Source organism: Gallus gallus, chromosome 12, assembly GCF_016699485.2.
Source record: "Gallus gallus isolate bGalGal1 chromosome 12, bGalGal1.mat.broiler.GRCg7b, whole genome shotgun sequence".
NCBI lineage: Eukaryota > Metazoa > Chordata > Aves > Galliformes > Phasianidae > Gallus > Gallus gallus.
Window position 1 is genome coordinate 15,652,362 of NC_052543.1, and position 23,235 is coordinate 15,675,596.

General features: G+C 46.8%; 1 protein-coding gene and 1 long non-coding RNA gene across 6 annotated transcripts in view; both read left to right on the plus strand.

The window, feature by feature from the left end:
* The first annotated feature begins 1,870 nt into the window (after positions 1-1,870).
* LOC121106660 lies at positions 1,871-5,216 on the plus strand. Its single transcript, XR_005839410.1, has 2 exons — positions 1,871-2,163; positions 4,740-5,216. It is a non-coding gene; the product is annotated as an uncharacterized LOC121106660 (long non-coding RNA).
* Positions 5,217-15,333: 10,117 nt separating this feature from the next.
* MITF (melanogenesis associated transcription factor) overlaps positions 15,334-23,235 on the plus strand; it is an 87,837-nt gene continuing 79,935 nt past the window's right edge. For 4 of the 5 annotated variants that reach the window (XM_015292966.4, XM_015292967.4, XM_015292968.4 and 1 more), the window contains exon 1: positions 15,334-15,501. In XM_015292966.4, coding sequence (XP_015148452.2) covers positions 15,398-15,501 — 104 coding nt within the window. In that variant the 5' untranslated portion in view covers positions 15,334-15,397. Of the gene's footprint in view, positions 15,502-21,528; positions 23,201-23,235 lie in introns of those variants that run through there. The other variant, XM_046899817.1, reaches the window with a different exon arrangement.

Below are 23,235 nucleotides of genomic sequence, written 5' to 3' on the forward strand. Positions count from 1 at the left end.
TGCCAGGTTCTGACAGCAATCCAGGGCTGCTAAGGGAGCGTGGCAGCGTGCAAGGTATGTGCAAGGCTACTTTGTTAAACTGGAGGAACTCTTAACTCTCTCCTTACTGTGTCTCAAAACGAAATGAAGCATCATTCTACAGGCAGTAAAACCTGGTGTCAGCAGCACCAAAGTCATTTTCTTTTACACACCAGGCTAGCAAATCAGTCCATACGCACCCTCATACTTGGGATGGAATAATATATACCAGCTGTATTTTAAAATCTAGCTGGATTTGGACATTATTAAGATAGAAGCCAAATTCAGGAAATTACCTTGCTAACAGCTCATTGAAGATTTCCATATATGGTGCTTATTACTGTTATTACAAATGAATTCATAGGAAATTTAATTAAAGCTCTCAAAAAGAAACAAATGTTTTTTTTATCTATTAAGTACGCTGGCCAAGTTCACCTTTGGCATATTTCCTTGTCACATAAAGGTTTTCAGAACATTATTTTTCTCTGAGTAATCTTGTTACTAAATTAAGCCTTAGGGTCAACATCAGCTTGCTGTATCCCATATGAAATGCTGATAACTTCACTGCGCAGCGCCCATAGGCAGCAGTAATTTAAACATAAAAGTTGCCATTCTCAAATAGCACTTGGGGTAAAGGCTGGAGCCACAGGCAGGAAAATAAACGTATTTCAGAAGTGAAATGCCAACTGGCATCTCTTCCAGGTAGTCAAAGCCTCCCCTGATGTGCTGGCAGAGCCCGTGCACACCTCTACACCTCACTACGTATGGATTTGGGGCCAGGGAGACAAAACCAGCCTGGTTCAAGGCTTGAACTCTGTCCCTGGAGCGTACCTCCCTTTCCTCTGGCATCACCTGCCTACTTGCAGGATGGAGATTATGCTAAAGGGAAATGAATAATGACATCTATCAGGGATAGACAGGGCCAATCATTTATGCTCTGCCCTTTGGTGCCTTGAGCCATGAGGAATGATGCAGGAGAGAATGGGCAGAGTCTGATGAAGCAGCAAATCCACCCTTGCTTGTTTAAGGAAGGAGAGAGCGTGGCCGTAAATCTGGAGTCAATGCTTATCTGCAAGAGGAATGTTACAAACAAGTGCCACGTCTTCTGCTTTGTGCTCCCTGCTATCGCGTTGGAGCCTGTAATCTTTTCAGAGGAGGAGAGGGGAATGAGATTTGGTAATGTAGATAAAAATAACACTGGGCATGAGAAACGTTCTCCCTAAACCTTGTTATGAGCCAGCAGCTACCTTGTCGTGAATCTAAGCTGCCTCCTTGCATTTCAGCAAAGTCTTTCTTTGGTGCATGAATCAGATCACACAAATTTGTTTGCTGGGCTGGAAGGGAATTTAACAAATATTTACTCAAAATGAGCATTTTCATTTCATTTTCTGCCATCGTTCTGCAAGTGTAGGCTGGTCTATCTTAGAGTCCATGCTAGAGAAAGAGGCTTGTGCTAAGACAAAATACCCCTGCCATTGCATCTGACAGCTTTAAAACCATACAGAAACCAATGCAGAAATGTTTGCTAGGTAAACAGCAACTTGAAATAGGTGTTTGATCAGTGCATTTTGCTCCTTGGGAGCTTTAAACTGAATGTCAGATGCTGTCTGCTCCTTGACTTAAGGATCTTATTCCTAAAACACCATCCCTATGCTTGTACCCTTTCACCCCAAACAGGCCATAGAGGCTGGGCACCATTCAGTGCACCCCAGCTGCCCCTCTAGTCAGGAGATGGCTTTGCCTAAAACCACCCTTATCTGCTCCTTTCCTCAAGGGCTGGGAAATGCTGTGGGGTGGGTACCGCTGTCAGACTGTTACATCACTGGTGATGCCATAAATGACAGCAGGTGTATATAGATGCATATCCCCGTGGTCAGAGGGCAGGTGGGCAGCGTAGCAGCAGCCTTCCTGTATTTAACTTCGCTGCATAAAGCCCGGCAGAGGGCACCGCTCCCAGGCCGTGTTCAGCCCTCTTGGGACCTGCTTGCTGCTGTGCTGGCTGATTTAAAGGAGCTCAGGTGTGCACGTACCAAATGGTTACCAGCCTCCAAAACTCTTTCTGAAGGTCTCTCCCAGAATATGAGACAGCTGTGCTGAATTCGGAGTTAAGCTATAGAACAGCAGAATTTGCCCGCTGTCCGCCAGGTGAGGCTTTAGGAATTCAATTATTTCAAGTCGGCGTTGTAACGCTTCCGCCGTCCAGGTGGTGGGATGCAGAAAACGAGCTCTTCTGTTTCCGAAAGGCCTGCCTGCCTACTTTCCCGAGGAGAAAGCCGGCGCCCCTATCGATGCCAGCCCGGCCCTGCAGCAGCAGAGCTGCGAGCAGCGAGGCAGCAGCGCCCCCTGCTGGGCAGGCTGAGCAGCAGCCGGGGCGAGCGCAGAAACCCTCGTTGGGAGTGGAAGTTGAATCGCTGCTTAAGTGATAATTACGCTCCGAAAAGTTGGGTTTAGAAGAGTGCTCTCAGCTCCTGCTAGGATTTGGGGTTAAACGTGGGTATCGGAGCTTAAGTGCTGCCCGCAGACCGGGGAACGTGCAGATATCAGGACAAGCAGCTCCGCGGAACAGTTTGCAGGCACCGCGATGGGCTGAGCCGGTGCTGAGCGTTAAATGTTAACTTGATCATCTGTTGCCTTGCTAAAATAGGAACTGTCAGGTTTCCACAGGGCCTCTGTGGCATTTGTAGTGCCACAGAGGAGTAAAGGGAAATACCCTGGGGAAATGCCCTACTTCCCTAGTCGGTCACAAGCTCCAATTTGATCCTATGAAAGCAGGAGGTTCAGGTGGGACCTCAGCATCCGAAAGCTATAGGGCAGATGGATCTTTGTGTGGTGGCTGTAATGTGAGTTAGGAGGTCTCTAACTTAGAAGATGGCCTCTGCTGCACTGTGCTGAGAGCTGTCTGGAAAACTTTGCTGCCCTTTTCCTCCCTGTAACTGGTAAACTGTTTTCATGCAGAAGAATGGAAAATTGAGCAATGTGCCGAAGGCTTGATCCAAAGCATATTGGCTTCTTCAAAGCCCATCCCAGAAATTTGGCTTCAGACAAATTTGGAATTAAATAATCTCATCCAAATAATCTTCACTTTGAACAATAGTAAAAAACAGATTTACTTCTCAGCAAGCATAAAGCATGGTGCCAGGCAGGTCTACCAACCACCTGAAAGCTTGGATAGAGTCTTGGGCTGATCTTGCCATTTGAAAATACCGTGGCAGTGGTGTTGCTGATAGGACAGGAGCACTTCACCTCAGTGAGACCCGTAGATGTGAATAACTGAAACATTTCTAGTAAGTGCATATTATCTCCTTCAAACCTTCACTCTGGGAAGAGCAGAGGTGTTGGTTGTGCCTGTGGAGTAGACAAAGTGCTGTTGGTGTCCTCCCTTGCACACTCAGATGGCTCTGAAGCTGGCTATGCTTGGAGGGCTTTGGCCCCGCTCCATCTTGCACAACGCCTGCAAACAGAGAGCAGATGCTTGTAAGGAGACACCCAGAGCAGCCTGCTTGTCGCAACTGTCTTTCAGCAAGGCTGCTCTGCACCCAGCAAGGGCAGCCCAGGGCTGTTTGGCCTATCCAAGAACGCGTGCTTCCAGTAAACTCTTCTCATGAGAGGAAGGCGTGTTTAGAAAACCCAGAGCAGTTCTATTTCCTCATTTCCATGCACACAGAAGCACAAAAATAGTAATAACGACCTTTTAGTTTGTCACAAACTCTCAGTGGGACAAAACATCTGGTGGGTGGAGGACTCTGGGAAGGAGAATACCTGGCACTTGGTTTTGGGAGGGCCCAAGCCATAAGGCAAGGGCTTGCTGGACCAGGAAAACCCCCAGGTGCCAATGCCAGGGGAGTGTTTGAGTGTGTGCCCCAATATCACGCTGTTAGCTGAGCTAGCGAGTGCAATAAACCTTCTGCTGGGGCTTTGGGAAGGAGTCTCCAAAGCTGCTGGTGCAAGAACTTAATGAATTGTTCGTTAACTCTTAAGAGCTGTGTCAGAAATAAGGGGTTGATGCAGAACCCCGTACTTTGCAAAGCTCTATCAGTGGCAGGTAGAAATTTCCCTTGTCTCCTTCCCATCTGCAGCACCCTGAGGTCTGGTGGCTGCGCTGGAAGTGGGACTTTGTCTTCTCCCCCAAGTGCAAAGTGCATTGGGATCTTAGAGGAAAGCTTGACTTCATCTTCTGTATATTTACTTGGGGGGGGCACAGGCTAAGGAAGGAGCTGAGATTCTGACCTACAGTTACATCAGCTTATTCAGCTTCAGCAGCCAGAGCACGTGGCTATTAGTAATCTAGTGAAAAATGTAACAACACTTGCTTAAAAATAAACAGCCCACTCAAAAAAGGAAGTTACAATAAATGAACTGCATGAGAGGCAGCAATAAAAAGTTTATGGTTGGAGTCATAATTTGCTTTAGAAATAAGTGTCTCTAAAGTGGGTGATATTGGATATTTTGCTCCCTACTTCTTGCCATCGAAATTTCCCCACCTGGAATAAGACGAGTGCCCTTTGGCCAGCATGCTGTGGAAGGAGACGTTGCTGCACTTAAAGTTACCCCGCTGCTTCTGCCCACACAACTTCCTTTCTTGAAGTCACGCTATTGAGAGAAATTTTTTTCCCTTCCACTTGCTCAGCAGAGCATGGTGAGCTCATAAGGAGGAGACTTCAACTTTCAGATGTTGAACTCTGCCGAGATCTGATTTCTCTCTTTACTTATGTTTTCTTCAGCAGCTCCATGAACTGAGGCACACTGTTAAACTGATCTTTGCCAGCTTTCACCCCTGATCTGGAAAACTTGCTGCAAAATGCTCTGATTGGCCTGTGAGTAGTCCCACATGATTACAACAATCTCTGATTATTGTAATTCTGCTAATTGGGACTGGCTGGATGAGACCAGGGCAGCTGAAGGCAGTCCTGATCACCACAACCCCAATCCAAGGAGAGCACCCAAACAGAACAGCCTGCTGTCCAGTGTGGGAATGGCAAGAGCCCATGCAGAGGGAACCCAGCACTAGCATGGCAAGTCAGGACAAAGCTCCTGCAGATCACTTCTAGAGAGATGCTCTTCGCTGCCGCATCCCACCACATCTTGCAGAGATACTGCCCTCCCACACATGTTGATATTGTTCTCCAGAAGGCGTGTGTTTTTTATTGTGCTGGTACAGTTGGATGAAACTAATGAGTCAATGCCCTCACATTTTTAAACAGATGGCTGAGATATCACTTTCAATTTCAGTCAGCTGCTGCGCGAAGTTGGCTCTGAGTTTTGGATGGAGTGTTTGGAGCTACACCTGTAGGGAAGAGAGGCTTAAAATTGCTTTGGATCCAGACTGAGGAGTCATGGCATCTTGCTGCAGGAAGCCTTCCATTGGCTTTCATTGGCTGTTTTCTGGTAAGAGACACCTCTCTTTATGAGGAAGATGGTGAAAGAGAGGTGTCTGGCAACAATCCTTAAAGAGAGTCCTTGGAAAAAGGAAATTGTGCCCTGAGAATGGCTGGGGCATCCTAGCCAGCCCTACATCCAGAGAGATCTGCTGACAGTGACCTCAACCAGATCCAAGAGTGCTGGGGAGGCAACGATATGCCCTTTTAGAGAGGTACTGATGTAAGGTTTCATTGCACATCTTCACCCTCTCTCAAGCTGCAATGCTCTTACTCATATTAAGCAGTTCCTCTCTGTGGAAATAGTCCCACTGCATTCAGTAGGACTACTCATGGTAGACACTAAAACTGGACATGAGTAAACAGCTATCTGTGTGTAATGGAGCATACCAAGTTGAGACCTGTGGTGTGCAAGCCCATGGGCTGTGCTAGGGATATGTGCATAGTTGTGCAAAATTCCAGCCAAATGTCCTCCAGGTCGTGTTGAAATTTCTGCAGAGCTGAGAATGAAGATGTTTTAGTAAATCAATTTGGAAAGTTGTCTTTTCCTCTGCTCTAAACAAATTCCCTTCCCGTTGCTGTCTGGGTCATGCTAGCTGAGCTGAAAAACTCAGAAATGGAAGTGCAAAAAAGTAGATCTCGTGGTATCTGAGTTCATGCCAGGAAGTACTGATAAAAGCAAGGAGTCTCTGGCCATGGCAAGCAGCATTTTGGTAACACAGAGTTAGCTTTATGCTGGTCTGATGTCACAGATCTGATGTAAACTTTGCAGTGGTGCTTTGGTGGTTTAAGGTAAAGCTCATCTCAGGCTTCACTGCTCTCCAAACTTGTTGTGACAAAGTGGGCTCTGTAGGCTCCTAGCATTGTAGCTGATGATACTGACTGGAGCTGCTGCTCCATGACAGCATTGGGCAGCTGACTTTGGGATGGGTGAAGGAAAAGTCCCATTGATAGTGTCTGTTATACAGACATCTTCAAAGTAATAGGGAGAGGAAAATAATGAGCTATTTATTTAGATAATCCCAAAAGACATCATGCTAGATGGGAGAAAAGAAAGCCAAAGTGATACTCAGCCAAAGAGATTTACCAGCAGAGCACAAAGACTGGAAAAGTTATCAAACGTAGATATAACTAATTTTGTCACTTTGGGGATGATTCTTATCAGTATACTATTTGCTCTCTGGTGTAGCAAAAGGCATTGCTTGTCACCATGGACCTGTTCAGCAGAAAGTGCTATGTGCCCCTATAGGCTTCAGGGCAGACAGGCTTGGCTGCCAAATGGGGCACATCTCAATGACAGGCATACATCCACACCACAGATTTTGGGCTTCTGCAGCACTCCCTTCATGGGTATTTCAACAAATCCCTCTTTGAGGTACTCTGGAGAAACTGGGAATGGGCAAAGGAAGAATGGAAAAACCTCATTGTCTGTGTCTTGTTCAGAGGAGCCTGGAAGTGGGAGAGTGCTTTGAGTGGCATTCGTGGAGGCTTCCAGTCCCACATAATTTGTGTAGGAAGTTTCTCACCATTACAGTGTGCAGGGACGCTTCTTCTCCCTTAGTGACCTAATTTTGGTGAGCGAGGACTTTCCTGCCTAACTTTCCAAGTGGCAGTGGGAGCCAGCAGGAGCCGGAGCCCATGTTCAGCACTTCCCTGGCTTGCCAACTGCGGGAGGAAACGCATTTGGTGGTCCTGTGACTCCTTTCTGGGAGCCCTGCTGGTGTATACAGACAAGGTGACACTTAATGAACAGAATATGACAGCAGTGCTAGAATAAATTGCACCTCATGATACAGAGCAGCCCAATGCAAGCTTCAGATCCCACTGTGAATAACTAGTTGTGGCTTATTGGATTTTAATAGAGTTTTGCCAAAAGAAAACAGCCTTTCTTTCTTTTTTTTTTTTATACAAAGCACATGATTTTCCTGTGAAAGAATGTTTACAGACTAGAGCTCATTGCCTCATCACTCAATGTATCCTTGATATTTTCATTTATGTGGTTTCTTGTTCAACACATGTTTGAATCAGATGACTTCCACTCGTTTATCTGCATTAATCTACTGGGAGCACTTTTAAGAGTGAAATGTCAGTCAGGTGCATGCCAGACATGCAATAAGCACTTTTTATTCCCTCTGCTTCCCAGCTCAATTCCCTGGAATTCCCCCTCTGCTGCTTTCTCATTCTTCATGTCCCCTTTCCAGCAAAGGAAAACAGGTCTGGAGCTTTCTCTTGACCAAATATTGAGTCATTACATTTGGAAAAGACCTGTAAGATCATCTAATCTAACTGACAGCCTACCAACGATGTTGCCCAGTGAACTGTATTCCTTAGTATCACATCTACATGTTTCTTAACACCTTGTATGTAAGGAATACATTCAGTGAGGCCATGGGACCAGCTCCTTGCTTAGCATCTTTCGTCCGTTTAGAGCATGCCAGTGTGCCCTTTTGTTTCCCTAATGAGAGTCTTACAAAATTCTTTATATTTCATCAGCTGCTCTCCTCTGGTTTTGCACTGGAGGGATCCCGTCGAGCCTTTGGTGAGTGTAAAACCTAAGATCACCTAGAAGTCATGGGGCTGGGTTGTTGGAGTGATTTTCAGGGAGGATTTTCATTCACCATTACTTAAAAGGCAAAGGACAGGAAAATCAGATAGATGAGGGGTGGTTAGGGGACAGACTGAGTGGCAAGCCATGGGATGGCAGAGATCACAGCACCTCCCATGTGGTGAGGGGTCCTTGTGCCTTTCCATACCTTTGGGCATCTGATCTTTCTGATTTCTTGTGGTGCAGCTCTATGGGGATCTGAGGAAGAGGGCAACGCTGGAATAGGAATGGGATGTCATTATTTGTGGTGAATTATTTGTTAGCGCTGAGTGTGGACCATAAATATATGCCCTGGCGTGGTTTTCACATACTTCTCTAAGATTGCATTACTTTGATAAATAGGGAAAATCTGGAAATCCAGAACAGAATCTGGATAAAAGAAATAGCTGTTTTTTTTTTTTTTTTCCCCATGCTTAAAACAGTATATCTAAGTATCAATAATAGCATGATGGATGTGAAAGAATGATGACAAAGAATAAGCATGGGGGTGGTGTGGTGCTGAGCAGGAACATCTTGATGTTTGGTGGTGTAAGACGTGCAACTTGATATTCAGAGATCCCATCAAAATACTGCATCTATACTATATGTTTAACATATCTAAACTATAAGACATCGCACATTTGCTCTGATTAGCTATATGTAGAACACTTAACCTGGTTGTTCTGTGCACCGACATCATAGGCTATCATAGCTGCTGGCATTGGTGCTTGTTGCACAGATTGCATGAAAACAGGGCAACATCTGGCAGTGAGCACTTCAGGCCCTGATCACAAAATTGAGTGTGAAGAGGAAATGTGGTTTTGTTGTCTCCCGAGTGCTTTAAAAAAAGCAAGACAGACTCAAGAACAGAACTATTTCTTAATGAGGCCTACAAGTTCTTTCCAGTACTAACACTGCAATGAGCTCAGACAGCATCTCCCTAGAGTGCTGATAGGGGGTTTCAAATGCATCTGCAGACAGCGAAGGAACAGTCTTACTGCTGTAATCCATAGCAAAGGCTGCTCTGCTTGTCCTGTTGGCCCTGATGGCAGACAAGGAGGAGAGTGCTTCATCTGTGCTCAGCCGCACAGCAGAAACCCAGAGGGGTAGAACACACTTGTAAAGATGGGCATATAGTTAAGTCCTCTTTGCATGTGGATCTGCTGCTGAATTGTACTGATGGCATCCAAGACGGGCAAGGATCCTGCTTGCTTGGATCTGCAATGCTAACGGGGCCTACCACTTCCCAATAATTATGAGGTGCTGTGATTGCACATTTGCATTTGCTGATGATGCCGACGTCTTTCAGAAGAAGGTGTAGAGAGTTTTGCATGACTTTCAGCTGGAACACAATGTCACCAACACTCCCCCTCCCAGGCTGGTGGAGCAGCTCTGATTGCTTGCAGCTCTTATTAATAGACTTGCTAACATCAAGTAAAGCTTTATGAACACTTAGGAAACAGGAAAGTGCCAGAGACCTTTGGCTAATAATACAGAGAAAATATAAATAATGCATTTTATGTAAAAGACTCATGGAGATGCTGGCAATGATTATGGCTGAAGTGATAGCTTGCAGTTGCAGAGCTCCAAGCACAGCACAGAATCTTCCATCTTTATCAAGGACAGCCCAGGTGAACATGGGCAGGTAACTCAGCCAGGCAAATCTGGCTGCTCTGAGCTCACACCTACCCAGTAGACTTAGTATGCTGCTGAGCAAGGGCTTTCCATGTTGCAAATAACTTTGCGTTAAGGCTTGCTGTGCAATGACATTTTTATGGAAATCACTAGAGGGTATTTTCTCCATTCTCCCACAACAGTACAGAGTGTACTTTTCATTCCATTTTGCCACAGTAATGGCATTAACTTCTGGGAAAGCAGGCAGCATGGACTCCAGGTCTGGCTTTCTTATTGAATAACTCCTTGGAGGGAAGACAACTCACTTTAGCCATGTCTATGAAAGCTGCTCTGCCAAGTAATTGAGGCCATGTGAAGCAGCTTGAATACCCAGTTCTCATAGTACATCATCTAGAAGGATGTGGAAAGTTAAGCCTCTTGTCTATTCCTGTATTCTAGTCACCTAACTGTGTAAAATTCAGTCCAGGCAATGGTGTTCTTTTTCAACCCTCCTAAAAAACCAAGTAGTGCTGGCATCAGTGCTTCCCAAAGGGTTGCCAGAATGAATGCCTCAAAAGCAGTGGTTCACGCTCTGTTGTTGGGGTCGTTGCACTGCATGTGGCTGGCCTATGGGTTATGGTTTCAGTATACAATGACTTTCTCCCTAAGTGCATTGTGCCCTCCCTCTTCATGGACCAAAATTGACGGTAACAAGTGCTGGATGACCACGGAGCAGAGAAACAGAGAGTGAAAGTTGATACGTGCACAGAAGGGTAAACCTGAGAACACAGAGGCATATTGCTGACTGGTGGGCAAGATGCCTAATTTTGTGCTTCTTGTAAGGATACATTTGAGGTAAACATTCAGATTTGTCCTTGGATTTATACTGAGAGAATGGGCACCCTCTCTTTATGGCTGTATGTGGGCTTCAGCTGGAATGTGAGCACCTCAAAACCAGGTCTTTGATACGTTCCTGTGACTGATATATCAGGTGCTTTCCTTCACAAGTAGGCAACAGGTCTGACAAAGCTACTTTTTAAACCAAGTATCTTCTCTTCACAGAAAAAAATCCCTCTGGCAAATTCTCCACTCCAGGTAGATGGAGGCAATGACACAGACTTGCATCACCTCTTGTCAGATCAATGGCAAACCAATGAGAGAAAAGGGGGGTAAAGGTATTAAATCCCTGTTGGAGACACCTTATGAATAACGCACTTAATGATCACTCGAGAAGAGTTTTGGGAACCTGTCCCTTTTGTATGGCTTGGGCCTTTTATATTACCAATTATCTCTGTACAGTTTGTAGTTAAAGAAAAGGATTGTGGAATACAGATGATGAGAAAAATCAAAGGGATTCTGACTTCAGATAGGGAATGTGTATCCTAAGACATATTGAGAGGGCTTGTGCTTCACAGAGCGTGTGTAAAGGCCTGATGTGAATCAGGAAAATAAGGACCTTAGTACGCAAGCTTGTGACTACTAAGTACAGGCGTTTGTATTTCTAGTGTATAATCTTGAGCTCTTAAAATGATGGAAGTCTTGCTCTCCAAATAGCTCTTGTAATGAAGTCTCTCTCAAAAGACAGATGAAGCTTGGGAAGCGTTCACAGGTCTGTATCAAAATAGAAAGCTGTAGAAAGTTCTTACAGAGAAAAAAAATGGTTTTCCATTCAAAACTGTTATTGGGCAGCGGGGAGACAGAAGAAACACCTTCCCCCTCAATTGATCAGATTATGTATATTTTGGAAAAAAAAAGAATGTGATTTTGGTCTCACCTTTTATAATAGGATTTTCAGGAACAAATTCAGACCTAAGTGTTGTTGATGTTAAGATGACACAGTTTCTCAGGAAAGCTAAGAATAAGGTGCCTGTGACCAGCACTCCTGGGCCAAGTCCTCTTTTCTTGATGCACTTTGCTCCCTGTTAAAGGCAGTTGCTCACATGTCCCTACAGGTTGTGCTGGTTTAAATACAACAGGGAAAATGTGGCAGAGCTGAAGCTCTCTCTTGACTTTAAGCAGCCTAGTTAAGCCAGTGCAAGTACTTGGGGCAAACTTACTGAAATCAGTTAACTCTATAATCAGTTTAACTTCCCCTGATGCTGCAGCAAATGATGTTAAATCAGTGTTAGAGTTTAACTTGGTTTATCTACATCTGCTGTGGCCTTTGTGCCATTTTAATTAAACAGGTTTGTTACACCAGATAAGGTTGCCCTCACTAGCTTTGTTCCGTTGCTTTTACTGAGTTTTAAAGAGTTGTTCCCAGCCCAACTCTCCCTGTCGAGTGGTGGTACATAGAGTCCTACTCTACTGCTGCTCTTCCAATGGTAGCCCCCCCAGGTCATCTGCTGGCCATGGACCAATGGGGAGAACCCTCAGATGCCTCTTCTCCATCCGTCAGTCCCTCCCCAGGCCAGGGAAGATGATAGAATCATAGAATGGCTTGGACTGGAAAGGACCTTAAAGATCATCCATTTCCAATGCTGTCCCATTGGCAGAGACACCTTCCAGTAGACCAGGATGCCTAAAGCCCAATCCCACTTGGCTGCAGCATCTGCAGTTCCTCACTGAGACATGGTGACCTCCAACTCTGTCTGCTTGGACCTAGCAGCATCTGTTCACTCTCTTAACTGTGGAAATCTTTAAAACTAGTCTTTTGAGCAAGAACTGGAGAGAATGACTGAAACCCCAGCCCAGGCTTTTTTTTTATTTTTCCTAAAGCAGAGTCAGGATGACATTGCTATTGCAGCTTCTGTTTGTGCTACCGCTGCTGTTGCTAACCCGTGTCATGAGATAGCATCCGGAAAGAGGAACGCGTGAAAATCAAGCCAAGGATACTGTATAGTTCCCCTTGAATGTTTCCATCACCTATCCATTTAAGTACAGAAGAATATGGTAGGGATGAAGAAAGAAAGGGCTAGGAATTAGTGCGTGACTCATTAAAGGAGCAGAATTCATTCAGGAGCCCAGCTGCAGAATTAATCACCTTCAGTTCTGCTGATAAAACCAGCCTGGGACTGACAGCATCTCAGACTTTGTTCCAAGTGTGATGAAGTAGTCTTACAAGCTCTATTTTAAAATGTGACTTCTGCTTATCTGTCCCGGGGCTCTCATGCGGTGAGGGGGACCGTTTTCATTCTGAGAAGCAGATGCAAATCTCGCAGGGAATGTTTTTAGAATGGCCCCACGCTGAGCAGGGTGAGCTGTCCTGCCTGGATGTGGGGCACCCAGCCTGTTATTCTCTTTCTCAAAACAGTTGTTGGATTCCCCCAAAACACTCGTCTGCTTCTGGTGTCTGGCAAACCCTGCCTGCAGATGAACCACGTGGACTTATTGCATTCTATGCAGCTGTTGGCTTTCTTGTATGTCAGAGTATTCTGCCCAATAGAGAGAGAAGGGAGTAACAGCTTCTTGCCTCGATCTGCTGGAGTAATGCTGTTCTCATCCCAGATCTCACAGCGTACAGTACAGAGTATGAGTGCTAAGGCCTGGGAACTTGCTTCAAAATTGTCACATGCCTGTTTGCTTTTATTGAATAGCAGCATTGACTGCTTCCTTTTCCCTTCAGCTGAATGCACAAACAGTTGCTGTGGGGAAATTCTTTCAAACTGGGAACTCTGCTGAGTTGGGTGGCAAATGTTTTGCCTACTGACAGAGATACCAAATGATGTTGCTGCTCCTGATGTCACTAGAGATCCCCGAACTGCATTCTGAGTGACAGTACTGATGGGAGAACTGTTTTAAATGGCATTTGTAGGTCAGGAGAAGAAAAACACAACTTATGGGATCTGTGAGTGAAGCTGCTACAAATGAGGGGGGCAAGGAGTAGCAGCTCTGCTCAACATGCTTGCTGCCCATGGCTACGTGGCTGTGAGAGTGGTTTGGACCTGCTTGCAGGTTATGGGCCATGGAGAAGTGATAATGCCACCGGAAACCTACATGAGAAAGGTCCCAGCGGGGTTATTTGTGTAATGCAATCAGTGGAATAAAACTCAAGTTCTGCCACCGATTTGATGTGTGACCAATGACCTTTTTGTGTCTTGTTTTCCACTGTCAGTAATTGCTCTTCCCCACTTCCCTAAAGCAGCTGGACATCCACAACTGAAAAACACTCAGTGCTCCATAGAATTGCTCTACAGAAATCTAGAACTCGTGACAGCACAACAGCCACTTCTTTAATTTCACCGAATATCTCTTTTGAGTTTAATTTCCTTTATTTTTATGGCTAATTAACTGCAATATTGGCGTAATAGATACACCTTTAAGCATCATGTTTGTTTGGGGGTGCGTTTATGTACTAATATCCTGCTTCGGCCCAGGGGAAGTATTGTTCCTTCGCTCTGAAAGATAAGCTCTACAACAACAGAATTACAAGCACCAATGCCATCCATTATGAGGAGAGCTTTTCATGACTCAGCAGAACGCTGTCAAGGTCCCAATTAGCCCAGGTGCAGTGAGACGTTGCCCACTGAACACAAACTGTGTGCTGGCCCAGAAAAGGGGTAAAAGACAGAAATAAGGGCTTTGTGGGGTGATGAGAGGAAAGGCAGTGTTCTCTGTGCTGTGAGCTGTACGAGTGCTGCTACTGGAGCTGCAATATCTCAAGAGCAGCGTCATTGCTTAGGACATAGATTTGCATACTGGGTCTTTAGAACGAGTGCTATAATTAAAACGAAGCTGAAACCTCATACGCTGTACATTTTGAACAGCAGAATGTATCATTTCTGCACCTAGAAAAATAGAGGAGAAGCCATTACAACCGGCTGTGTCCTGCTCCTTGCTCCCCTGCACCATCCTTTGCTCACAGAAGCATCTCATTGCAACAGCACTGAGCTCAAGGAGCCGCAACTCAGCTGGAAGTGCAATTTGGCAGTGGGCTTTTTACCAGTTGTTCTCACTGTTTGTTTGGTGGTTGCTTCCCCCCCCCCCCCCCCCTTTTTTTTTTCCCCAAAGCAGTTAGCAAGCCCACAGCTCCTCAGAGTTATCCCCGCCATCTGCCAATGTGGGCTCAAAAGAACACTCTTCGGGGCCCTATCCAAGTTGTCGCCTCTGATTCAGATTCAGCAAAGCAATTGCTCTCGCTGTGGAGTCACTGCACGGAGTTTGGAGGCTGCAGAGCCGTTTGGGCCCCAGTGCTGAAACTTGTGCTCAACTTTACTTGCGTGGGGTGCGATGTGAGCAGCCAGCCAGGCTGTTGGAGTCACAGCATCCCTTTGCTGGCTCTTTTTAAGCGATTTTATCACACTTTTCCCAGCGATGCTTAAGGGTTTGTTTTTGTTCATTTATAAATGCATGCAAAACTTGAAGGAAGACTTGAAATTGCTGTGCTGGAAATTCACCCCGCCCTGGGACGGGAATCCCCGGCGTTCTGCAGTACCACAAACCTCACTCCGTGCCGCCTCGACACTTTCCCTGCACGTCGTTTGCATTCAGAGCGTCCCTCCCTGCCTCTCGCCGCACGCCGAGCCCGTCCCGCTAGCGAGGGCCGGCCCCCAGCTCGTACTTTTCCACTTTGACCCCGAAACGCGGATTTTCGGGACGTCACGGAAAGCCCCGCCTCGCAAAGGGGCGGTGACGTCACGCCCAGCTGTGCTCAGTGCCCCGTGACGTCACGCCGTGAGCTCAGAGCGGGGCGGGGGTCGAGGGGCCGCAGGTGGGCGCTGCGGCGGGCGGAGGCGGCGGCCCGGCCCGGCCCCGGGGCGGACTCAGTGCCGGGCGGGGCGGACCGCGGCGCTGTGGGCGTGCGGGAGCGGAGCGGCTCCGAGCGGCGCGGCGGTCACCTCGCGGCTCTCCTCTCGCGGCGGCGACGATGCAGGCGGAGTCGGGGATCGTGCCGGACTTCGAGGTGGGCGAGGAGTTCCACGAGGAGCCCAAGACGTACTACGAGCTGAAGAGTCAGCCCCTCAAGAGCAGGTGGGCGGCGGCGGCCGGGACCCGGGGGACGCGCTGTCCTGGCGTGGATCGGGGCCTGGGGGAAGGGTACGGGCTGGGAGCGGCCCCGATAAACGGCACCGGAGGGGAACGTCCCGCGGAGCAGCGTGCTAAAAGCAGCCATTGAGCCGGTGCTTCCTGCAAGAATGGCAGTTTTGTTCGGCCTGCGCGGGGCGGGCCCGTCCCCGCCGTGCCATTATGTAAAGGGCATTGTCGGCGGGGCACGGGGCCGGCTGCACTGCGCTGCTTTGCTCTGCACTGCACTGCTCTGCACTGCACGGCCGCGCCGAGTCCCCGCAGCTCCGGCCGGACGGGGACGGGCGGTGCGGTGCGGTGCGGTCCGGGCTTTGCGCTTTGGGTGCGCGGTCGCCGCAAGGTCTCGCGTTCCGGGCCGCTCTCTTTCATTTGACTTTGAAAGCAGGTGTGTTGTGTGCGAGCGCTGGGGATTGGAAACTTTCGGCGAGGTGTGTCAGCTTCTTCCTGAAGTGTTTTTTTCCGGAGATACGCGTTTTATTCTTATCTGAAGCGGCTGTGTCGCTTAGATATGTGTTTTAAAGGGGAATAAAACCACACAGGGTTCCATTTCTTGCGGTGTGTTACTGTGCCTGATTTCACTCCCGGTGCTGGAAGTGCCCCCCGGTGCTCTGAGCCCTCCCCTGCCTTCTGTGTGCCCCTACTCTGAGCCCAGGGTTGGGAGCGACCCCTCACCCCAGCTCCAGGTTCTTGCTGCGGGTGTATCTCATTGCAGCCCGGGCTGTTAGCCTGCCTTCACAGTCACGGCTTGTGCTTCTGAACAATGCTCTGCGTCTGTCTGTGTGTGTAGCTGGAAAATGAATGGGAAGGTAAATATCAAAAACTGCTGGAATGAACTTGGATTGCGCTGCGTGTCAGGCTGACTTCTAATGAATTCTTGATCATGCTCTGAGCACTGAAGAAACACTGAAGTCTCATAGTGAAAGACATGAAGGGTGCAGAAGAGGTGGACCTGCTGCTGTTAGGGCAGCTGGGGTGGCGTGGGGTCAGTGACCGTATTATAGCAGTGACCGTGTTGTAGCAGTCACCGTGCAGGTCACCAATGCACAGCTATCAGCCCGGACTGCAGCAGCCTCAGGTTCTGACTGGTGTGTGAGAGTTGTCCCTTTGCAGTCATCTCCTCTGTAATCTGGAAGTTGTGTTGCACAAATGTTACATGCACTTTTTGGCTCTTATGATGCCTTGCTGTCACTTTGGGCTTCCCTGACTTTCACCGGCATGTTGGCTGATGTGCTGACCTTGCTATGTTGCCTGCTGCCTCGTGTGCAGCTGTCACCTCCAGGTGAGTTCCAGCGTCTCCTGGCCCCGTGGGAGCTGAAGAGCCAAGGACTCAGACGTCCCTGCCAGGTCCATGTAAACCCAGCCCCAGAGCCAGACTGATGGAACCTGATAATGCATGGCAGAAGTTGCTCATAAGCCTGCTTGCTTCATAGCATACAGATTGCAATCTGTGGGGACTTCAGTAGTCCTTCAGTGCTGCTCAGGCTTGAGCCCAACCTAATCGTGGTTACTGGGGAATCCAGCATCACTGTGCTGCTTTCTCCTGTAACGCAATCAGAGTAATGGCACAGCAGTCAGTGGAGCAGCACCAGGTTAAAACAGTGTTGTGATGGGGCTATGGGCATGAGAACTGCTTTCTTACAGTCTTCTCTACAGCATTATCGAGGGAGCAGGTAGAACAGAGGTAACCACCGGTGTTAGGGGATGGGGCTTAATAGCAATCTGCTACTTTCCCTGCTGAGAACTGCTGATTTCCTAGCAACATTCAGGGCTTTCTCTGATGCTTTTTAACAATAAGAAGTGAGAAGCATCCTCGGCTTACTCATAGCGCTGAAATTGTGAGTAGATATAAGTCATACAACTCAGCAGTACATAGGAGTGCCAGTGGCTCTGACCCTAGAAGAAATGTTTTATTGGCCCTTGAACTCAGTCCTGGCTGCCTCTTGTTCAGGTCATATCCTCCTTGCATCCTCCCCAGTTGCTTGTTTTCCAGTGTATGACATCCAGCTCGATATTCCTCCTTGCTGGTGTGCCCTCTCAGTTAGCCCATCCATATTTCATAACTCAAGTCTGCAATCCTAAGCCACCAGGGGTCCAATAACAAAAGCTTTTTGCTGTAAATACTGTATGAAGTTAGGCCAAGCCACAGCGGAATGCTAGAGGCCAAGGAAAAATGTCAGCAAAAAGCTTTAATCACAAGAGATGAAGAGAACTCATTGGACAAAGATGCATCATTTCCAACCATGTTTCCTAAACCCTTCAGGTTTGTAAGAGCCTAGCTTCTTGTACAGAGTGCTAGATACACTTTGGGTTCTCTGGAATTTGCTGTGGTTGAACATCTTTGAAAACTGAGATGATGGTTTGGTTGCTTTGGTTTCTCCAGAGTGACTCCTCACTGTGGGAGGAAACTGGATTTGAACTCAAGTGGCAGTGGCTGGGCTTGGTTTCCTTCCCCCTCCTCTCATTCGTACTTCATTCCTATGCTGCCTTATTTTTGGAGGCTGATAGTCCTAATTTATACGTACGCACTCCTGAGTACATACGTGGTTGTGTAATGAACGAGTCAATAAGATTTCCTTTCTGGTGTAAGCAGTGCACAGTGAAATGGGTGGAGTTTTATTTTCAGACAATCGATTGAAGAAAGTAATCAGTGATTGCCAGAAGTAAACACAGATGTCCCCTCTGCATGCAGTCACCAGAACACTGTTACAGTACATCTGTCACAGTACTAATGTAGTTTCTTTAAATCATTTGACTTGTTAAGGCTCTACCTTGGGTATCAAACTGGGATCTGCAAGGGAAGGCCTCACAGCCTGCTGCTGTTGCTCGCAGTTGCTGTAATATTTACCCTGTCCTGTTGCCTATTCTGCATGCGGTTACCACTTACTGACCCAGCGCCTGCCCTGTTCTGTACACTTCTTCCTTTGGGTGAATGTTGAGTGGGAACCACTGAAGGCACAGCTTGACCCGCTGAGATGCACACAGTGCACTGAACTGACCCAAACGTGGCCAAAAAAAAAAAGATTCAAATGCATTTCTGTTTTCTTGATTCCCTGCAATGTGTGTGCATTGGTGTGAGCTGCCTCTGAAGTGCCAGGACATAATTATCAGATGTTGTCATTTACTTCCTTGCTCTAAATAAAGCCACATACCTGCAGTTAGGTTGCTACTGGTTGTGCTATTTTCTTTTACCCTTTTGCAGCCAATTTCTATTCAGGCTGGTTTGGAACGATGCAGCTACTGGAGTTATTTTTAGTGGAAAAAATTATTAGGAAATGCTTTTAAGTTGTGTGTTACTCGTAGAGGAAGCTTGCTCTTGCTTTATGAGCAACAGCACTGAGCTGTTGAGTTTGTCATTGCTGCAGCAGTGATGTAAGCTGTCTGTGCCTTACTTCCATCTGCTCGGACCTCCCCTCTGCCCAGCTGGGATCCCCTGGAGAGCACTTGCTTTCTCCTGGTGCTGCTCTGAACAATGAAGACCGACTTTAATAACAGCTTTCCTTATAATGCCCGGTGTTTGTTGAGGAAACGTTAATGTAACCAGAGGCAAACATTTCTGAGACATGTGCTTAGCATGGAGCCCAACAGGGCTCTTCTGAAGTGCCTCAATCTGCAGATGATCAAATTTAATTTGGCAAATGAACTTTGCAGCGTGATTAAATCTGAACTTGATTACGTTGAGGCTTCTCAGCACTGAATTTCTGCTTTACTGGAGGTAGTCTTCATAGCACTGCTATTTACGGATCTTATTGGAGTGTTTTATATTCCGGTTAGGTTCTGCAATGCAGTTTGTTCAGGCTACTGCTTACATCTGTTCCAGTTGTGCAAGAAGTGGAAAATAGACTTTATTTAGAACTGGTCACATGTGCTTGCATCCAGGAACTGTGTCTCAGCGTGCTTGAAAAAAAATAAAAGTGTATCTTGGAGGAACAGATTTTAAAAGTTCCTGAAATATTTTTTGGTCTCTTACGAGGATCGTTATGTGTTTTAAACTGAAAGGTAATAATGTCTGAGTTGGAAGCGGTATGCAGCTCGTGTTGGCTGAAGGCAATGGTAAGAGCCTGAGCTGAGGGCAGGGAGAGCAGAGCTGAGCCAGAGGTCTGTGTCTTTGAGATGCCTTCTCTGTGTTTCTGTGGGTGAGTCAGTAATCCCACGTTGGTTCTGCACCTCGCATTCACTTCACTTGAAGGAAATCCTATTAGCCAAATATTCTTGTATTCTTTTAGTTTTGAAAACAGACTTGAAAGGAAAGGCTGTAATTGGCATCTCTGTTGTGTAAACATATGGAGACAATAAGAAGTTGCATAGAAAAATGCTATTTCTTTTGTATTAGGAGCTGGTCCTGATCTCTGTAACAGAGCATTTTCCATGGTGAAACATTTCTGTGACCTTTTCTCTTTAGAGGAACTCTCTCTGCTATTTGCAGTAGGCCTTTGCTGTTTAGCACAGAAACAGAAATAGCCCACGAAATTCTGTTCAGCATTTGCTTTGATAGGAGCTATTAAACGTTACCTTTTCACTTCCCCAGCCTGCTTTTCTCAGGAGAGCTGTGCTTGGCTGCCAAGCTCATCATGCAGCACGCAGATATTTTGGGATGGAGCTGACTGCACTGACTCTGCACCTTTGGGCAGATGCACGTCTTTTGGTTTCATTTATCAAACTATTGGCCGCGTTTGTTGTGAGTGCATACACTCCACATGAAGTAAATCCATGCCTCACTGCTGAGCCTCCCTCGCTGGCTAAGGCTGATTTTGAGAACCCAGGTTACAACTGGAATTGGTACATTTTTCCACGGAGCTCGTTCTGTGCTGTGTGTGTTTGTATGTTGTGCTCTCTGTGATGGTCTCAGAGGGCCGTTCCAGAACTGTTGGAGGCAGTGTGACCAACTCCTGCTTTGCTGTGGTCGGGATCTAGAAGAAGAGAGCAAAAGAGACCTTTGGATGCATTATCTTACTATGAAATGTTTCCCATCTATAAGCTCTAAGATTAGAAGTTTAATAGGAAGAAATCTGTACAGCTGTTAAAAATGAGGGTACAGGAGACAACCCCTGCTTCTGTTCACGTTCCCTAATGAGCCACTTTGGGATGCTGAGAGTGAAATGAGAATAATCTTCTGTTTACTTTCCTGCTAAAATTGAAATTGCATGTTGACTGCTAATTGTCTTCGGAGCACAGTCTGCCATTTCAGCTCTGGGAACAAAATGAGAGTCCAGCTTTCATTAAGCTGCTCGGGCCCTTGGCCATTATTGTCTGTCTCTTTCTATTTAAGATTCTAAAAGTTTTCAAAATGTATTATGGTAGTGTTTGTACTTGATAAAATTTATTGTCTTTTCCTATCATTTTTTGCTGGAACAAAGACAATGTGATGAGGCAGGGTAGCCTGGCAGATCTTGCTGTACTGTTAACTATTACATCACTATATATTATACTACGTTTTGCTTCTGGGAAGCACAAGGCAACTACTGATTTGCATAGAATTTCATACTTCATTTCATATGGGGGGGGGGGGGGACAGCTTAGGGAAAAGCATCATATTCTGGACTCATGATAAAATAATGCTGTTGCTTCACCTGCAGCAGCTGTGAAGTGCTGCTGCTGATTTGAGCTTCAGGACTGAAACTGCGTTCCCAATGAGGGCTGCTGTGTGCCCCCAGCCCTCATGCCCAGGGATGGCAGCAGGCACAGCTTTGTGCTGAGGCTGTTGTGTGCCTTCTCAAAGCACTCTGTCCTGGTAACGTTGGCCACGTTGTCACCTTGTGCCTCGCAGGGCCTGGCTGTTGATTTCTATGGGCTTCACCTGAAAGTAAGGATTTTAAAGAGGCTGTTCTTCCAGCACAGCGTGGGTATCACTGCTACACGTAAAAGAGTTGTGAACGTGAATAAGGAAGGCTTAGAACGCAACTGCTAGTTAATACTTCAACCACTAACAGCGTGCTTGGATCATGCTCACTTTTTCTGGTAGCATCTCTGCTGCAAGGGCTGCTGTTGTGTTTGTGCTCGCAGCTCTCTGCTCAGCATGCAGCCATGGCCGGGTGGGTTGTGCTGTTTCCTTCGGTGCTCAGTGGTTCTGAGCAACCGGTGTGCAGCCCCCTGCCCTGCCCTACTGCCAGCAGCTGCTGCGAGGACCGGCCGGGCAGGTTGAGGGCAGAAATGTGTTGCTGCTGTATATAATTACAGCTTCCAGCGTCAGCCGGCAGCGCTGCTCGCTGTGATGATTGGTGCCTGTACTGCTATGTAAAGCAGAACGCGAGCTTAATGCTGGGTTTGGGCTACTATTTTAATATTGTAATTAGCAGCCTTTAGCAGTAAACAAGTTTTTTTTTTTTTTTTAATCAGTTCCGTGAAGATTATGCTTTCACGATTTAAGCAGACGTGCATTTGCAGACATGGGGAGTTTGTTTTGGGAATTGTGTATTACTTGGAGGAGAAGAGCATTAAGGACAAAAAAATACCCTGTTTTTTTTCCTATTCTCTGTACCCGGTGTATATTGGGTTTGGTTTTGGGCAGCTGGAGGGTGATCCTGCAGTCACTATTCAATGGGAATGTTTCAGCTAAGAAAACTGACTCGTTTGAGGCCATGTGGCAATCTCCTGGATTCATCCTTTTAAATGCTTCCCAAAAAACCGTGAGGTAGTTTCACAGGTACGTTCTGTTTCCCTTCGTGCTGTTGTTTGGGCACAGAATGAACTTAAATCTCTCTCAGGCTGCTGCTTTCATTGGTTGTTGTGTGTCAGGTTGGATATTAGGAAGAATTTCTTCTCAGAGTGGTGAAGCATTGGCACAGTGGGGGGATCACCGTCCCTGAAGGTGTCCAGGAGAAAGGTAAATGTGGCACTGGGGGTCGTGGTCAGTGGCCATGGTGGGGGTGCGTTGAGGTTGCACTAGGTGAGCTTAGAGGTCTTTTCCAACCTTAGCGATCCTATGATCAGTAGACTTGTGTGGCTCGTTGGGCTGAACCAGCCTGGCTTTCTCCACCTACTGGTTGCAAAGAGTGAAGAGACAAGAGGGCTGACGTCGTAGGGAGCAGGAAGGTTTGTATCTTCTCAGAAAGTCATTGGTGTACATGCAAGGGTAATGTGCCTGGTTTGGCCTGCTGTTCCATTAAAGAATTTACTTGAGATGAATTTGAAGAGAAAAGGACTTTGCATGGGGAAAATTAGTGTTTTGGGTATATGGAAAGATGTTAATCAGCTTTGAGATATTTCAGGCTCTGGAAGCTTGCCAAGTTGATGTGTCTCTAAGCATTAGGCAAGTAAGAGGTACTGTAGTTTCAAAGCGTGGATGCTACGACACCATTCCTCTTCTTTAGCACAAAGTGCTATGCAAAGAGTAGAAACCTGGCAGGGCAGGGATTTGGGGATCAGAGAAACCAGAGGAGTAATGAGAAAAAGAAGTGGGAACCACTGGAATGTTCTGAATGAGGGATGCTTCAGAGAATGGAGAAAGGGATGATTAATGATCTTTACTAATCTTACTCCCAGCCATCCTGTTGAAACATGTAAACACATACAGAAAATAGGAGTTACTGTGATTCTTTCCGGACGAGAAGAAGGCAGCTAAAAGACTTGGGATGGAGGTAACTCAACTGCGAGCTGCTTCAGAGTGAGGAGATGGGAGCAGGCACTGGGAGCTGCCAGACGCTGAGAGGTGAGGAGTGGGGGCAGGAGGGGGCTGTGCTCCTG